Source organism: Eretmochelys imbricata, chromosome 14 (assembly GCF_965152235.1).
Source record: "Eretmochelys imbricata isolate rEreImb1 chromosome 14, rEreImb1.hap1, whole genome shotgun sequence".
NCBI lineage: Eukaryota > Metazoa > Chordata > Testudines > Cheloniidae > Eretmochelys > Eretmochelys imbricata.
The window spans coordinates 14,132,387-14,149,020 of record NC_135585.1 but is presented as its reverse complement, the minus strand read 5'-3'; the positions used below and the strand labels follow the sequence as shown (position 1 = coordinate 14,149,020).

Genomic DNA, 16,634 nt, shown 5'->3' with positions numbered 1-16,634 from the left:
AGGCTATGTCCACACTAGAAAAGGTTTGCCACCATTACCCCATCAAACCCTCCTGGTGTAGGCATAGCTGATAGCAGCCAGAGGGTGCTTTTTTGCCACTGTAGCTTTGTACCAGTTTGGTGAGCAAAATAACCTATCCCAGCAAAAGCACTTGATACCAGGATAGCTGCATCCACACTAGGGCTTTTGCTGGTATGGAAATGTCACATACATAAATCACACCTCTAACCAACCCTGTTATACCAGCAAAAGTTTCTAGTGTAGACCAGGCCCCAGTCATGAATCACAGAAGATTAGGGAGACACTACAGTGCTTTTAGACTGAGATGGAAACCCAAGGAAGGAAAGAGGAGTCTCTGGACCAAGAGGTAGTGGTCACTAGCATACCCCAAAAACCTGTTCATTTAGTCCCTTCCTATTAGCCTTAGGCCGTATTCGGGAACTTCAGACTAGTGGCTCAGCCCGTATGCTGCTTCCCATGAAATCCACACTTCTCCCCCCTGCACCCCACTACTCTACAGCTGTGCACATTTGACTGTGGGGAGGAAGGCTAACCCATAACTCACCATCTCACAGCCCCTCCCTGCACAGGGAGCACGAGGCACTTGGGTTGCTAGGATAAGAAAGGATTTGACCAGCTGGAGACAATGGCTTTTTAACAGAACGAACTGAGACAGCCTCACAGCTGACTCAAGGGCAGCATGTCCCACCATGAACATTTAACCTATGCTCTGAGCGAGCGGCTGGCAGTGGGAGGTGGGAAGGCCGGAGTGACTTGGTGGTGACTGTCCCATCAGTGCCCTGGTGGGATTCCAGCAGGCTGAGTCAGAACAGTGCTGCGGAGACTTGCACCCGGGAATGGCCTGAAGACAGGTGAAGTGGCTTAGAGACCTGGGCCAGGAAGTCTTTGGCGAGCTCTGTGGAGGGCATTCCCAACGGCACATCTGGAACGAGGAAGGCGGGGTAGCCTGAAGAAAGGCTTGTAATTGGTTGTGATGGCAGCCAGAGCTCTGCCACCCTCGAGCCCCTGCAGGTCCCCAGAGCTAGCCTTTCGGGGATTAGCAGAGCAGCCAGCAAAACCTCATTAAAATCAGATTTTCTCTAAGTGATTAGCACAGGACGACACAGCAAAGCTGCCAGGAGCGCAGGGCAGCGTATGCACAGAGGTTGGGCAACAGACTTGTGGCAAGAGCATGAGGCATTGTGTACACACAGGCTGGGGGACAGCTGCCACACGGGCTCCTACACGGCCAGGAAAGCGCCTCTGCCATCTCCCGGCATACATATCAGGCCTGAACATGCTCAGCATACCACGCCCTAGAAAGCAGAGCTGTCAGTCACAGACAGGATCCACTGCAGATTCATCCTCCTACTGCCAGCAGTGAAGGGATTCCTGTAATGTCCTGGCCCCAGACAGCACCATGGGAGGAGAGGTGGGTGGGTGTGTCCGTCCAGAGACTTTGGTTGTGACTATAGGATGACTGGGCCAGCATCGGGACTCAAGTCATAGACAAAGCCACACTGCAGAGGTGGATTCTAACTACTCATTTCTTGATGAATAAAAACAGGCGCCAAGTGAATGGACTGCAAGACTCGAGTTTTCCTTAGTTTACACGGGAAAGGAACAAACTACCCACGTTACTAACCCCAGAGGAGCAGTCTGGGCCCAGTTCAGATGACTATGCTCGTGGGTGCAAGATGTGAAATGCAGCATCTTCATGATGTTGCCGATCTCCATCCCCCTGGCATCCTATGGAGGCCCCTACCACACACTGCCCTCTGCTCTCCCATGCTTCACCACTCATTCTCTCCTCCTTCCCTCGCTGCACTGCCCACGCCTCCTGAATGTACCTCAATGATGCGGTCTTGGGGACGTAGCCCTGACAACTCAGCCGGCGAGTCTGGATCCACAGCCCGGATGTACTGCCCCGGCTTGGTTTTGTCACTGTGGAGGTTGAATCCATAGCCGTTAGGGCCCTTCTTCATCGGACAGAGACGAGGCCGCAGCTCTTTCTGCCGGGAAGGAACACACATGAAAGCGGTGGTTAGTAGTCACTTACCCTGCCTCCTGCCACCAGCCCAAGATCAGAGCCTCAGCCCAGGCCTGATTCAGCATCCATCCGGAAGCAATGTGGTCTCACAGGAAAGGGAGCCAACAGCTTTGCATTCCAGTCTTAGCCCTGCCTGACATCAACTAGAGACATAGCACCGGAAAGTCAGCCTGTGTCTCCCCATCTCCTACAGTACGTCTACACTGCAATGTAAGCCCAGGGTTCAAACTCGGGCTCAAGCCTAATCCCTCTTCCGTCTACACACATATTACCCTAACTCAGGACTTGGACCCAAGGTTATAGGACCCCACAGGGTTGGAGGGTCTGAGCTGGAGTCAAAGTGGGACCCAGGGTTCAAGCCCTAATTCTTTGCAATGTAGACACAGCCCCACTGACTCGTGCTCTGGGAGTCCACCAAAAGCATTCCATAATCCCACAGGCTGACTTTTTTTGACCCCCGGACAGTCAAGTTTTCCCACACTGCACCACAAACTAGGGGCTAAAGCAGCCACATTTTAGGAGGGTGCTAGGAAGTCTGGGATACGGGTGGTTAGACTCGGGGCCATACAGTGCAGATGCTGGAGCCCCAGGCTAGGCCCAGCATTCAACAACTCCTAACCTGGTGTTACAAATGTATGTAGACGATCAAGTCCTAGGTTAAAAAACCCAGGGTCTGCTAACTTGAGTTCTACTACACCTGGGCTTCCCTTGCAGTCTAAACATATCCCTAGTCTGTAAAACGGACCCAGGAGTTAGCTGCGTCACAGAGGAGTGGAGTACTAATTTGTATTAGTCTTCATAAAGGGCTTTGACGATACGAAGGGCAGGGTGTATTATATCAACTCCCTTTCTTCTCCCAGGGAGGGCACCCTCCCGTCCTTGGCCTGTCCCCCAGATGGCGGAGAGTGCTGACGTTTCATTACCCAGCTGTTTATCTTCAGTTGCAGGACTCAGCGTTGCTTTAGAAATAATTGCCACAGGAGGGTGGAGGAACCGACCCGCCCACCCGGCCTTGAAATGCAGCCTACTGAAGCCAAACCGATTACACAGCATGGGGATTTCTTTAGAGAGGGATTGAAGCACTCCCAGCAGGCGTGGACAGTGCCACAGTGCTGCCCAAACGTACTCAGGCCCCAGCTCTACGCTGCTGTTCAAATGGCAAGAAAGGCAAGTATACAGCAAGGTCAAGCCAGAGACTACATCAAAGCGCTCTGTATCCAGGAGCCCCTTCCAATGCCTGTGCTTAGAAGACAGACCTTCCCTGTTCACAGCCCCCCCTTTCATATAAGCACAATCCCTCTTTAGCGGATTTCTTTCCGGGACTTGGGAGGTGTTGCAGGGTAACAGACTGTGCTGTGTCGGACTACACACAGATACAAGTTGTGGACTCATCTCCCAGGACAGCCTCTCCCCCAGAAAGGCACATCAGCGACTCTCAGGTGCCATTTCTACTGATTCCCACCTTAAACGGTCCATTGCCCTGCGCCTTTCCTCCACCATCAAACCAGATAACAAGGGAGCCGTGTCTGCAGGGCCACTTCTCACCACCCCAGCAACTCAGACCCTCTTGGATCAGTTCTTGGCCCTTCTCGGATTTAATCATCTGGCATTGAGAGAAGCAGAGCCTGCTTTCTGCTCTGCCCCTCACACTGGGATACCTCCGAAGGGCTGAAACCCCAAGGCTGCACCGTGACACTAAGAGGCATTACTCAGAAACCTTCCCTTCACAGAGAGGCACACAGCAGCTTCTGCACCTGCACTGGCAGCGAGCACAGAGCAGCTGGCATCACAAGCTTGCCGCGATTCCTGCGTGAGCACTGGAGCCCATTTCCCTCCTCGTGGGGCCCCTGAGTCAATCAGGTGCGACTTCACCAGAAAACAGATTTAGTTTCCCGGGAGAATGAGGTTTTAGTATCTAAAACAACAAGCGCCTCTGGCTCAATGCCTGAGAGGGCAGACGGATTCTCTGGCTCTACATCTAGCTGTCAAGACATTCTCAGCTCGTCTCTAACAACGTCCAATCTACGGGCAGATGCACGGGATAGTTCAGCCCACAGCATGGCTTCATTGCTATCTGAGGATGCCCAAATAGCCAGGAGAGCAAGACTCCCACTTCATCCCATCTAGCCAGGCGCTTGTCTCCCATCCCATCAAGCAGACCTGGCTAGAGAACCACCCGTGGAACAGCCAGATTTGATGACTAACTCACGTATAGAAACCACACCCTGAGAAACTCCTAGGACACAGAGCAGCGGCCCATCTGCTCAGCATACAGGTCACCACAAACATCACCAGGGCCAGAGTCCAGCTCCAGGTCTTTAGCCTCATCTCTAAAGCCTTCCATGAAATCAGCCCTTGCTCCCTGGGAGTGAGCACGTCACCCCCTCCATGGCCATGACCTCCTGCAATAGCTACCTTCCACCAGAACTGTGGAACTACTGATGAACAATGGGGAAGGCTCATCACACCGGCGACAGAACTGACCTAGGCCACAGCTCTCCCCCTCACAGGAGAGCCACAGGGCTCACCACCCCTTTCAGAATGAACTGAAAAACTAAATTCCCCTGACTTGGCTTTCCCTCAGCAAGCTCTTTACACACAAACAACAAGGTACTCTACTGCCTAGTCACGCTATTTCGCCATCTGCCAGGAAGCAAGAGGTTAAAATTATTTCTCTTTTCAATACTTGGGAGGTGCTCAGACACTACAGCGATGGTGCTACATAAGTACCTCGTGACACTTCCAGCCTTCTCCATTGCCTCCTTCCCCCAAAAGTGGTTATAACCAGGCAAAAATCTGAATGGCCCCACAACATCTAGTGGCCCAGAAGAGATCCATCTGCCAGACATCTCTGAAGAGCTGAAGCAAGCCCGTCCCTGGAATTAGATTCCTCATGTGCAGTCAGACCTCTGCTAAAGGAGAAACATCAATTTCCAGTGTCACTCCAAGCTCAACCTCCCCTCCCCTTCCAATATCCTCCACTCCCTTTCTATTACATGCCAATAGCCATGCTTCTGGGTACAACAGAATTTAGTGGCCCAGCTTGGAGGGTATGTGGAACACAGCCAAGTCTGTGTTTATTGAAACCACCGTTATATTTACAGTAAAGCTCTGAGAAGGGCACGGGTAGGGAGGCGGTGAAAGAGGATGAAGTGAATATCAAGCTTCATTGGCCCTCCAACCAGACCGACCAATTACCTGTCTTGAAACTATCCACCAGCAGTTCAGCAAGAACAGAACCATCAGTGACGGAACAGCTTTCCCTGGAGGATCTCAGGGCACATTAGTGGCACTTAACACCTGGGTAAGGTAGATACCCCATTACAGGTGGTAAGCAAGGCAGACAGCTTGTGGCTTGCCTAGAGCAGTGGTTTGCGAAAAGTTGCAGGGGGCTCTCGGGGAAAAATTCCCTAATGGCAGACAGAACTGTCTCTAGGGACCCTGGGCAGCACGGGGCCAGCAGCCCAGAGCCCCTGGACTTCCAAGAGCTAAACAGATCAAAGCAACCATATCTATCACACTGAGGAGATTTCAACTTCAAGATGCCTTATAAGAAATGGAAAGGGAGGTGGATATTTTTTGCTGTTTTAAAAGTTAAATAGGCAGCTAGTACTGTTTGTAAAATGATTATGAAGAACAAGTTTAAGCATTGTTGTAACGTGCATTGTTTGCCTGGACTGCTCAAGACCTGAATGCTTGTGTGGGAGGAACTCTCTGTGTTGGCTTCTTAAATACCTTCCTGCTGTTTCACATCTGATACTCCTTGATGAAACAGAGGAGCCTTGTCTTATAACAGGCTTATTCCAAGTGATACAAGCTACGAAAGATCTTGGAAGAGTGTTGCCGTTTTCGTAATGTAATAAAAATACTGTAGTGGTAAATAATAATAATAGTGTGCAATAAGCATGTCATAAAAACAAATTTTACATTTTCTAGATCACTGCTTTTATCATTTATACTCAGGTAAAGGAGAAAATCCCTGGAAATATTAATTTTTAGGAGGGGGTTCACCAGACTTGACATTTTAGTGAAAGGGGTTCACAGGTTGTTAAAGTTTGAGAACCACTGGCCTAGAGCAACTCAGCGAGGCTTCAGTTGAATGCTGGTGTCCCAACACCAAGTCCCTGCTCTAATTACTAAGGAAACTCTCAGTGACTGCAAAATTTGAGAAGAGGCCAAAGTATGGCGCAGTCAACGCAGGTGGTAAAACAGAACATCTCAGGAGACAAAGAATATCCAGATCCCCAGAGACTTACAGCGTCCCCCACCCCACAGCCTTCCTCGACTGCTTTTACGTGGAGATCAAAACTGCTTCTGAAGCAGAGTCTTAGTGAGGAACCGACTCTCAACATGCCTGTTGACACTTGCCCCAAAATGCCACACAGCAACAGATTTGGAGCTACTCGTAATAACCTGTGAATAATATTAACCTGGTCATTGTCTGCTTCCTGCATATATTGAGTTAATTCAACAGCAGCGCTATCACAAGATGCACCCAGGAAGCGTGGTGCGGGGAGGTGGAACAAGATATACACTTCTCAGAAAGAGCCTCTGTGATTCAGGAACTTCTTGTGCTAACTGGCAGAGGCACAGAGCTTTTCACGGATCCGCTGAGTCAAGTACACGTACAATAATTCACCAAAGGGTGGCATGTGAGGTCTATGCCAAGAGCTCACCGATCATCACAATCATTGCTAAATGTACGTATGGATAGTATTTATGAAGCAATGTGTCTATACTGGAAACTAAAGCATTGAACTGAAGGCAGGTCACCAGGAGGGGAGGGGCCTGGGACAGGTTCTGGTAGGCAGGGGGTAGTAGATGCTTATCTCTCATTCTGGCCATTGTCTCTCTCACAATGGAAGTCTATTAACACACGTTGTCACCACCAGCTAATCAAGATTACAAAAATCAACAAGAGATGGCAGAATCTACAGAAAGGAACACAGAGCAGGAGGGTGTCCAGCTTATGAATAAAGCTCAAAGGACTGTTTTGATACATCTGGGGTTGCAGGGAGAGACACCACATCCTGCACTGAGGAGACAAGTTGGCAGTGTGGCTGGCCTCAGGAAAAAGGGATCACAGCCTGCCTGGCTGAAAAAACACTGGAAGGACTCTGGAGTGAGCCTTGCTCTATAAAATGTGAAGGTATCTATTTAAATAAGTCTAGGTTCTAGAATGGGTGTTATGATTTTATTTTACAGGGAGGTGGTGGAATCTCCATCATTGGAGGTTTAAGAGCAGGTTAGATAAACACCTGTCACGGATGGTCTAGATCAGCAGTTCTCACAGCCCAAGGGAGGCACGAGCTGTGTGCTTGCCCTTTAAATAAATAAATAGCTCTGTCAGCCCTGGGTGGCTGGGGCTTGTGCAAAAGGCAGGGATAACGTGGACAGCCAGAGGCCTGTTGCCCTGGGGCTGACAGCTGGAGCCCCACCATGCAGGCTTGGGCTCTCCTTCCCCCACCCCCTCAATCACGCACCACGAGGCAGCCTGGGCTTGGGCTCTTCTTCTGGAGGTAGTGGGGCTCCAGCTGTCGGCCCCAGGGTGGCAGCAGCAGACAGAAGTAAGGGTGGTAATGGGGCACTAAGTCTGATACAGACAAATATCACTTTTCACACTGCCACCCTTACTTTTGTGCTGCTGCTGCGGGGGGTAGAGGTGTGTGAGCATTGGGGTGTAAATGACTACAGGCACAAAGGAGGAGGACCTGATCAAATAAGTTGGAGAACCACTGCTCTAGATAGTACTTAGTCCCGCTGTGAGTGCTTGTGTTGTCTGTGGCCAGCGAAGTAAGGTGCTGGCCTACGACTGGTAGACACATGGCTTCCTTGCACTGAGGGCAAGTGGTAGCGAGGTGCCTCTGTCCTGGGTACCTCGGGAAGTGCCTCGCCGCTCACTCTGATGCTCTGATTTCATACCCAGTGGAGCTCAGACTAGATTTGGACCACAAGCCCATGAAACCGAAAGCAAAGAACTTTGGCTGGATTGGAAGAGTCCCTCCAGGTCAGGGGGACAGAGAGCTAAGGTGAACCCAGACTCCAGAGGTCAGGGCTAAGACCTGCCTAAGACTCTAAGTAAGATAGCCCTGCATGTAGCCATCCTGTTGATTTGAAATCCTTTCCCAGTAAGATTATTGTTCATTTAACCCCAGGAGCAAAGAGTACTTTTGCTTTCAGAAGGCTGGGTGGGTCACTGTATTTATTGCCAGTCACAAGCTCCTGACGGGAAGATTTCCAGGTGCTGGGAAGCAGGGTCGATGCCTGGGGCCGGTAGCCCAGGAGAGCTGGCGCGAGTACGCCTTTAGAACCTGGGAATCAGACCACCACTCACAGCACAGACGTAGCCTAAGAGTGGGAGAATCGTACGGTCCCACCCCAGTAAAAGCACAGGGCCTGGCATCTGGGGGGGTGCCCTCAAAGACCAGAGAAGGGTCAGAGGTGCAGCTAGCCCTGGAACCGTAACAGCGACCATCTGATTTGGACAGTGATCTAGACAGTGTAAAGCAAACCCTGCCCTACACCCCAGGCTCTAGCTTAGACGCTAGGAGGCTTAGTGTCTGCAAAAACACAGAGTTAAATGACAGCAGTACTTGGCCCAACACCCCCCTCTCCCATCAGTAGCGGCTGATAGGATCAAACACTCTGGGCTGGCACCCATGCTGGCTTGGGGCTGCAGCCCCATTTCCCAGCACACGCAGCTGCCCCCCTCTGGATCGGGGCATGATAAATCCCTGACCTACCTACCCATCATACTTCCAGCGTTCCCTCACTGCGATACCCAGCCACCAACACCAGCAATTAAGATTTGCATAAAAAAATTATTATTGCAAGCTGCAGGGCTGCATTCTGGACTCTGCCCTTTCCCTCCTTTTAGCTCAGCTGCTCTTGTTTGTTTAAATATGGATTCATGGGCTTCTGCTGTTGGGAGACTTGTGCCCCTGCTTCCAAAACGCAGCCTCTTGCTCAGAGGCTGGTATCCTGAAGTTCCAAAACCAAATAAGCCTCAGGAGGAGTCTAACCCAAGGGACCTCTTGCTGCCAATGCAGCCAGCCTGGCACGCACGCAAGATTGCTGGAAAGAAGCCTCTCTCCCTGCCTCTGCTGCCCCAGCTGGCACAGAGCTCAGAAGGACAGCAGGGCACCGTGCTGTGGTTTCTTCATGGTAGTGTATAGAACGGGGGCCCCCAGTCGAACAGGGGGGTGGAAAAAGTGCCATGAGCAGCACTCAGTTTGCCTCTTACCAAGGACAAATCACAGCAGAGTCTTGAGCAAGACCGGATCTCCTGCCCCAGCCTGTTGCCAGCTGGAGAGAGACGGCTCCACTCTGTGGGCACACGCACCACCCCCCCCCCCTCCGTTTGCTGGCAGGGGCAGCAAGTTACTTCCCACCGATAACACCGAACAAAGCAGGGAGGCCAGGTTATTCCTCCGGAGCCAGGACTCAGCCAAGAGCTGGGAGGTGTAGGGAAGAGGACTTTGCACAGGCCTGGCTGGTGCGGCCGAGTCCCGTGGGCGGTTTATAAATACAGTAAGTCATTAATATATTCATTACATTTCATCCTCTGAAAGGCAGGATCCTTCATTAACTCAGGCCTCACCACAAGCCTGCCCAGCAGGGGGTCGGGGGCTAAACAGGGCCTTTGAAGGGGATGAATTTAAAGACAAGAGTTTTTCTGGGGGTGGGGGAGAAGATCTTTATGATCCACTGAGAAATTCATTCCATCTCCTCCCCCCAGCCCCGGGCTACGGAACGTATCCCCCAGTGCCAAATTCACACCGGTCATTTCCCCGCCACTGCAGGGGCTGCATTTCTAACGGGCCTCCCTTTCAGCTTCAGAATGGAAGGCCCTGGGGCCTTTCTAAAGACAACACCCCCCCAGGAAGGATACTAAACCCAGCCGTCTCCTCTGAATGCTGAGCCCACCCCCCGTTGTTCTCCTGCAGCTCTGTGGCCAAGAAACCATTTTGACTGCTCTGATTTTTTTTAGCACCTCTCTATCTGCCATACTCAGTGCAAATCTACTCTCATGAGAACGCAGCATCTCCGCTGCAGCCTCTGAAGACAAAATGTATATCCTGCCCCCATTTCCATGGGACTCCCCCACTTCCTGTGGGCACACTCAGCCGGGGATCCCCAGAGGTAGGCATGGAGGGATAGGTTAAGGCAAGATCCAGAGATCCTAGGTAGGGAGGGGACCCGCAAATCCAAGATACCCCATGCCAGGGCTATCCATTACCCGTTTCTCAGCCCTGGACTGAGGCTCCAAAACCACTCAGCACTCTTTTAGCCAAAGGTTTTAAACTGTCCAGCTCTCTTGGTTTAAGTGTGGGGGAGCACCGTGGATCAGATATCAACTTAAAAACTCTTCTAGACTTAGGGTAAGGTCTTCACAAGCTCCAAGGTCCCACTGAAAGTCAATGGGACTTAAACTCCAAAGCTACTTCAACATGGACAGGGTGAGATTATTTGTACTCAGAGTACAAAGCTAGACAGGCCTCGTGTTGAAGGAGGCGTCGATTGCCATTTGCAACAGGCGTGGAACGGTGTTTCTGTACTTTTTGTCCTGCGTTTGTTTAGTTCTTTGCACAGTGGGGCCCTGCACCATGACTGTGGCTCATGAACTCTTTTGCAATACAAGTAATAAATAGCAACACCTAGATATGAAGGTGTCCCTCACTATGGTATCTGTAACACCTCACCTGACCAGTGCCAGCAGTCACAAACAAGCTTTTATTCTCCAGATCGCAGGACAATGGCCTGGAATGAGGCGGAACGAGAGAAAGTAATATGGAAAGCTACAAATGATGGGGTATCTTCTCTTACAGAACTTTTTCTCTGCCTATAGTCCCATGCTTCAACATTCCCAGCAAAAAGTTATCTGGGGCTTCTATTTCCTGGTTCCTGCTAACCACCATCCACACTGTAGTCATGCTCTCATCTTAGCCCTAGTGCCTTCATGGAGTGACCCCACCCACTCAGCTTGTTAACCTGTGGAGCTTACTGCCATGAGTTAGTATGATTGAAAGGGGGGTTCGATTTGTTATATGGATAAAGAAGATATTCAGTTGACATGATTTTTTTTTTTAAATTAACACTATAAACCCTCATGCTGCAATGCACAAGCCACCCACTCAATGACAGGGCTGGGGAGAGACTCCCCACTATGGGCAGCTCATTCCACCACCACCCATTATGAATTTTTTAGCACCTTTCTCAGAGAGGAAGGATGGGCCAGTTCAAACACTAGCTTGGGACTTGGGAGACCCAGGGTTAGGTCCCTGCTCCACCCCAGACTTCCTGTGTAACCTTGGGCAACTCACTTAGGATCAGAGTCTCCCAACTCCCATAGTTATGAGCTAGGTGCCCAAACACCTTTAAAAATCTGCCTCTTAGGCTCTCTGTGCCTCTGTTTCCCATTTGTAAAGGGAAGATAATACTTCCTTACCTCACTGCACTGCAGGAACTCAGAAGCTACTGGAATGGGGGCCATATAAGGATCTAAAACTAGACTAGACATCCTCTGAAGCACTTGGCACAGGCTGCTGTCAAAGATGGGATGCTGGACCAGTGGTCTGACCCGGTATGGCAATGCCTAGGTTCCTAAAATAATCCTCCTTTGAGGACGGTTCTAGGTTACATTTTTTTAGCTATTACAATCAAAGACTAATTTCCTTTCCCCTTAATTCCTGGTACATGTTGACTTGCCATTAAAATGCTTGATAAAGAAGCTGTTGCCCATTTTACACAAGAAACTATTCACTGTCTAAAGGTCACCTTCAAACAGGGTCTTTGATCCACCTTGGTGACAATTAGGGTTGTTGTTTTTAAGATCACAAACAGTCTCAGCTCCCCCAACCCTAAATTCCCTTTAGCCACCAAAAGCAAAGCAAGCCTTAGCATACAAGTCCCTTTTCTTCATACCAGTCAACCAGCTAAACCAGATGCCTTGTTGTATGGCAGGGAGCGTATCACAGTTGTTCCTGTGATAGAGCAATCTCGAAGTACAGGAGGTGCAAGGTGACCATTGTCAGATTCCATGAAACATGCACCTTTGTATTGCGTTGCATTTGACAAACAGAATGGCAACATGCTAGAAGGGGCAGAGTTCAGTGTGACCGTTCATCCTGATTTGGGAAATTTCCTCACTTGAGCGCTATAGCTACCATCTACACGGCAGTGCAGCCTAGAGGCCTCATTGAGATTTCCCCCCTGGCCCCCGTTGTGCTAGGCACTGTAAGGGACAGTCCCTGCCCCCACAAGAGCTTAGAGTCTAACAAGGCCGATTTTCTCAACCTTTGCGTCGCACTAGTGCTCGCTCAATTTTGTGCCTGGAGCCTACCGTACCAAAACGCATACTGGAGCCAAAGTCTCCTGGATTGACCACACCCATCTCTTCGCCCACATACTGTATCAGGAAATGCCTTGACAGAGAGAGAAAGAGGGTGAGGCAATGTCTTATTGAACCAACTTCTGCTGGCGAGAGAGCTCTTCCTTCATGTAGCTCCAAAGCTTGTCTGTCTCACCAGTAGAAGTTGGTCCAGTAAAAGACGTTACTTCTCCTACTTGGTCTCTCTAATATCCTGGGACTGACAGAGCTACCACAACACTGCAGGGAAACACCTTTGACAGAAACCCACTATGCCCACAGTGCCCCTTCAAGATCCCTTAAGGTACAAGATGCTCTGGCTTCTTGCACTGCACACGAATCTCACTACAATGCCATGCTCTGAGCAGAGCATACCATGACACAGAACAAACAAGGAGAACAAGTTCCCTCAGAAATACGGTTTGCTTTTGAAACAGAGTTGGGTTCTTCCCTCCCATCTCAGATCTCTCCTCCACAGCTGAGGTTCGGGGGTTGACACTGGTTAAGCAATAAATCCCAGCAAAAAAGAAGGGGCAGCAAGCACCCCAGCATGACTCCAGCACTCATCCTCTGGGCCCATGCCCACACCCTCATGAGTTCTAGGGCACAGGCAAGAAGAGACTCAGCCCTTGGAACGACTTTTCCATTGCCAAGACTGAAATTCCCACTGACACGATGATGCAAAGGAAGAGCTGCTGAACCTTCCCCCACCCCCTCAGAAACCCACACAGACTCTTCCTTCCTATCAGCAAGAGACACATCTGCATGCAAGGACACCTAAGTTCCCCTCCTCCTTTCTCCCTGCAGAACAGGGCATTCCTGTGAACCCAGCATCACGGAATCCAGGTGCCTGTCTAAACAGGATCTGTGACACACAATACACTCACTTTAGGTCCCCACTGTAACAGGCTAGCTTACCCTTGGAAAGCTGGATGCCTGGGGCCCAAGGAGAGACACCTGGGTGTGCATCAGGTGATTTCCCTATCAAGTGGGGCAGGAGACTGCTGTAAAGGGGGCCAGGGGGAGGCTCAGGAAGCTGCAGCAAAGACTGAGGAAAGGCTCCTGCGGGGAGGACCCAGAGACCAATAGAGTTGCCCCAGCTAGGAGTAACCTGCTAAAGCAGGAAGGTCCTGAGACACCAAGGGAGTTCGAGGCTGTGCCCAGCTTAAAGATGGAGGGAAGATTTTTGGATTTCAATTTAAACATGCAGGTAATCAACTAGACCCTACAGGAGGGCTGCTGTTATTGGTATTTGTAAAAGCCTCGTTTGGAATTTATTAAGGAACCAAGAGGGGAAACTGAGGCAAAGGGCCACTTGCAGAGCTGCCCTGAGGCCCCCTGGGAGGAGGCCACTTAATTCCAGCACGCAAGTACCTCTGACAGAGACACTGGATGCCTCTGCCCACTAGGGCTTGTGATCACATTTAAACCATTTCCCAACACTTAAGACCAGAGAATTTGCAGCCACATGGTAAGTATCAAACTCACGTTCTAAACCCAAGCTACAGTACCCAGCATGCTTTCTGCTATCATTTTGAAGAGCCCTTTCCTGCACTGAAACTGTGCTATCTGAAGGTCTGCCGGAGAGCTGGCCCATCACAGTTCTTGGGTCTTTGCTTGACAGCGGTTTTGTAACCCGGGTATAATTCATGAGGTTCGGCCTCCATTTCGGATAGGCCCTTATTAACAGTGGAGCGCAGATGGCTGCTTGAATTACCCACTTGGAGCCTGGCTCTGTACAACACAGAGATGCAAATGGCCTCTTTGCGATGCACAGTTGTACTGTGCAGATACCAACAGTCAGACTAACTTGAGATGCATTTTATGCTCCTCCACATCTGCTCTGTGACTCAGGAGAGAGTTTCTTAGCATTCTAGGTAGAGATTTTGGCTTCACGGTTTCCCCCTGCTTCTGCGTTTCAAAACCCAGCTGGGAAGTCAGCAGCGATTCAACTAGCCATCCCTCGCATTACACCCTCATGAGAAACTCATTATTCCATTACCTAGGGGAATCACGCATGGTACAAAGAGAGCCGAAGTTTAACACTAACTCGAGAGATGAAGGTCCCAGGAATCTGGTTGGCTGCTTGAGTTGGCGGTGCTACTGAAAGCTTTGCTACTGTTAAAATCTGCACTCTGACCGCTGACAAGATGGGGCAGCTACAGTCTGCAACAGGTCAGGATGCAGCCTTAGCAGCTGCCGCCGAGCTCAGAAAGCAACATGTGGTTTTCAGACACCCACATGTTGCTTCAGCACTCGGCAGGAAGCGCAAACGTTATGAGCAGAAAGTCGAGCACAGCCTCCTACTTACAGTTGCGCCTCAAGTCGTTATGCAAGTAGTTGCTCCTAAGGGTGCAGCAGAGGCCGGACCAGAGCGGATACATTCTCTCTTGACCCCCTGCATAAACAGTATGGCCCAATTTGGGCTCAGTCTACTCATTCCACAAAGAGAACCCCTCCCCCCCCTTACCCCATGACAGTTTTATTGTTCAGCTTTGCCGAGTCAGCTCCCCTTACAACATTATCATTATGCAAATAATCTTCTGTTCCCTTGAGAACCTCGGTGACAAAAGCAGAAGTGCTGATCCTGCTTAGTAACTGGCTGAAGTCTCAGCTCTGCAAGGCCAGGGACGCTGGGACCGTTTAAGAGCTTCCGCAGCCTGTCTTCTCTAGTGCTTGAAGAAGGAGTATCACCTGTGCACCTTAGAGACTAACAAATTTTTGCTGATACAGACTAACACGGCTACCACTCTGAAATCTGTCTAGTGCTTGAGTTTCAAAGGTGCTGACGGCCTGCAGCTTTCCTTGGCTGGGAGTGGGGTGGGGAGGAGGAACTGGGATGGGGGAGGAGGGGAGATCAGGCCTCAAGCACCAGGAACAGGACTTGAGAGTTTCTAGTTTTACAGTTTATAGTCCACATTGGTATTTTTATTGTGTTTATCATATTGATTATGAATCATCCCACTCCCCTTGAAAACCTTGATGGGGGAGACTTATCAAGTTGTTACAGCAGCCGGAAATGGAGGGTCAAGTTCAAGGCTGTCTGTGCTCATTTAAAGAGCCAGTTCACATAGTTTTTAAAGGTTCCAAAAGGGGACTGGTGACATTTCTGGCCCTGTTGCATGAACAAAGTGTGTGAACCTAAGTTTATAAGCAATGTTGCACCTATGTGCCAAGTTACATCCTGGAATAAGCTAACCCTTGTGGGCTATGATCACACCAGTGTGACAACTGGGGTTTCTCCCCTCCCCAACATAAGGCATGGGGACAAGCAAAGAACATGCTCCGCTCTTCAGGGAGTCTTGCATATCATCTTGCTTAGAGTGTCCCAGTTTGGGCAATTCAGAGCAGAGGTTTGAGATAAAATTTTCTAAAGCACCTCAGTGACTTATTCCATTGACTTTCAGTGAGAATGAGGCTCCTAAGTCACTTTTGAAAACAGGACTTGCCTCCAAGTGATGGAGGAGCCTTTTTGAAAACGCTATGCTTATTCTCTTAACCAGCCTGGACTCCCTTTTGAGTTCCCATAGGCTGCGAGGTCTGAACTCTGCCTCAGGTTCGATAGTCATCAGTTTATAAAATCAGATCTAGGAGCAAGGTCCTGATCACTTGTCTTTAGAAGGCTCGTAGCACTTCTTTCAGGACTAAAAATGTACGCCCAAGTCACTGGGGCCAACTCCAATTTGAGTCTCTCTTCCCCTGTAATTCTGATCTTATGTTCTTCACTTTCTGCCCTAAACTTTTCTTTAGCACCCGTGTATCATTCAGACTGTGGCTGCCTTTCAGTGGTCAGCAAAGAGGTCCATCAAGAGGGCTGGGTGAACCATTGATTTCTTTTCAGTTCACTGCCAGTGCCAAGAAATAAAAGTTTGGTTCGGGTCAAACCAAATTTGGAAGATTCCAAAAAATTTCAGCCAGTCAAAAGAGTTCATCTACTATTTGCTGAACAAAATACATCCAGCTCTATCCACCACATCATCTAGCCCCTCACCTAGGCCTTTGTCCAGTCAACTGGGTGTGTCCTAAGCAATGTGGACTTCTACCATTTCTCTGTGGAATAATCCACTAGCTCTCCTCATTAATGATGTTTCCACCCTATATTCATCCTAAATGTTCCTTTTCTAAACTGAATCCCCTTACTCCTGAATATGCCCCCTTCAGATCACTCCCTCCCGGATGTTTACACCCTACCACCTGGAGAGACTTTTACATTCA

The 16,634-nt window shown here is 49.9% G+C and overlaps 1 protein-coding gene across 1 annotated transcript in view; it reads right to left on the bottom strand.

Annotated features, from left to right (window-relative positions):
- NHERF1 (NHERF family PDZ scaffold protein 1) overlaps window positions 1-16,634 on the bottom strand; it is a 32,993-nt gene that overhangs the window by 9,369 nt on the left and 6,990 nt on the right. The window contains exon 2 of the mRNA XM_077833679.1: window positions 1,851-2,012. Within this exon, the coding sequence (XP_077689805.1) occupies window positions 1,851-2,012 (162 nt within the window). The remainder of the gene's footprint in view (window positions 1-1,850; window positions 2,013-16,634) is intronic.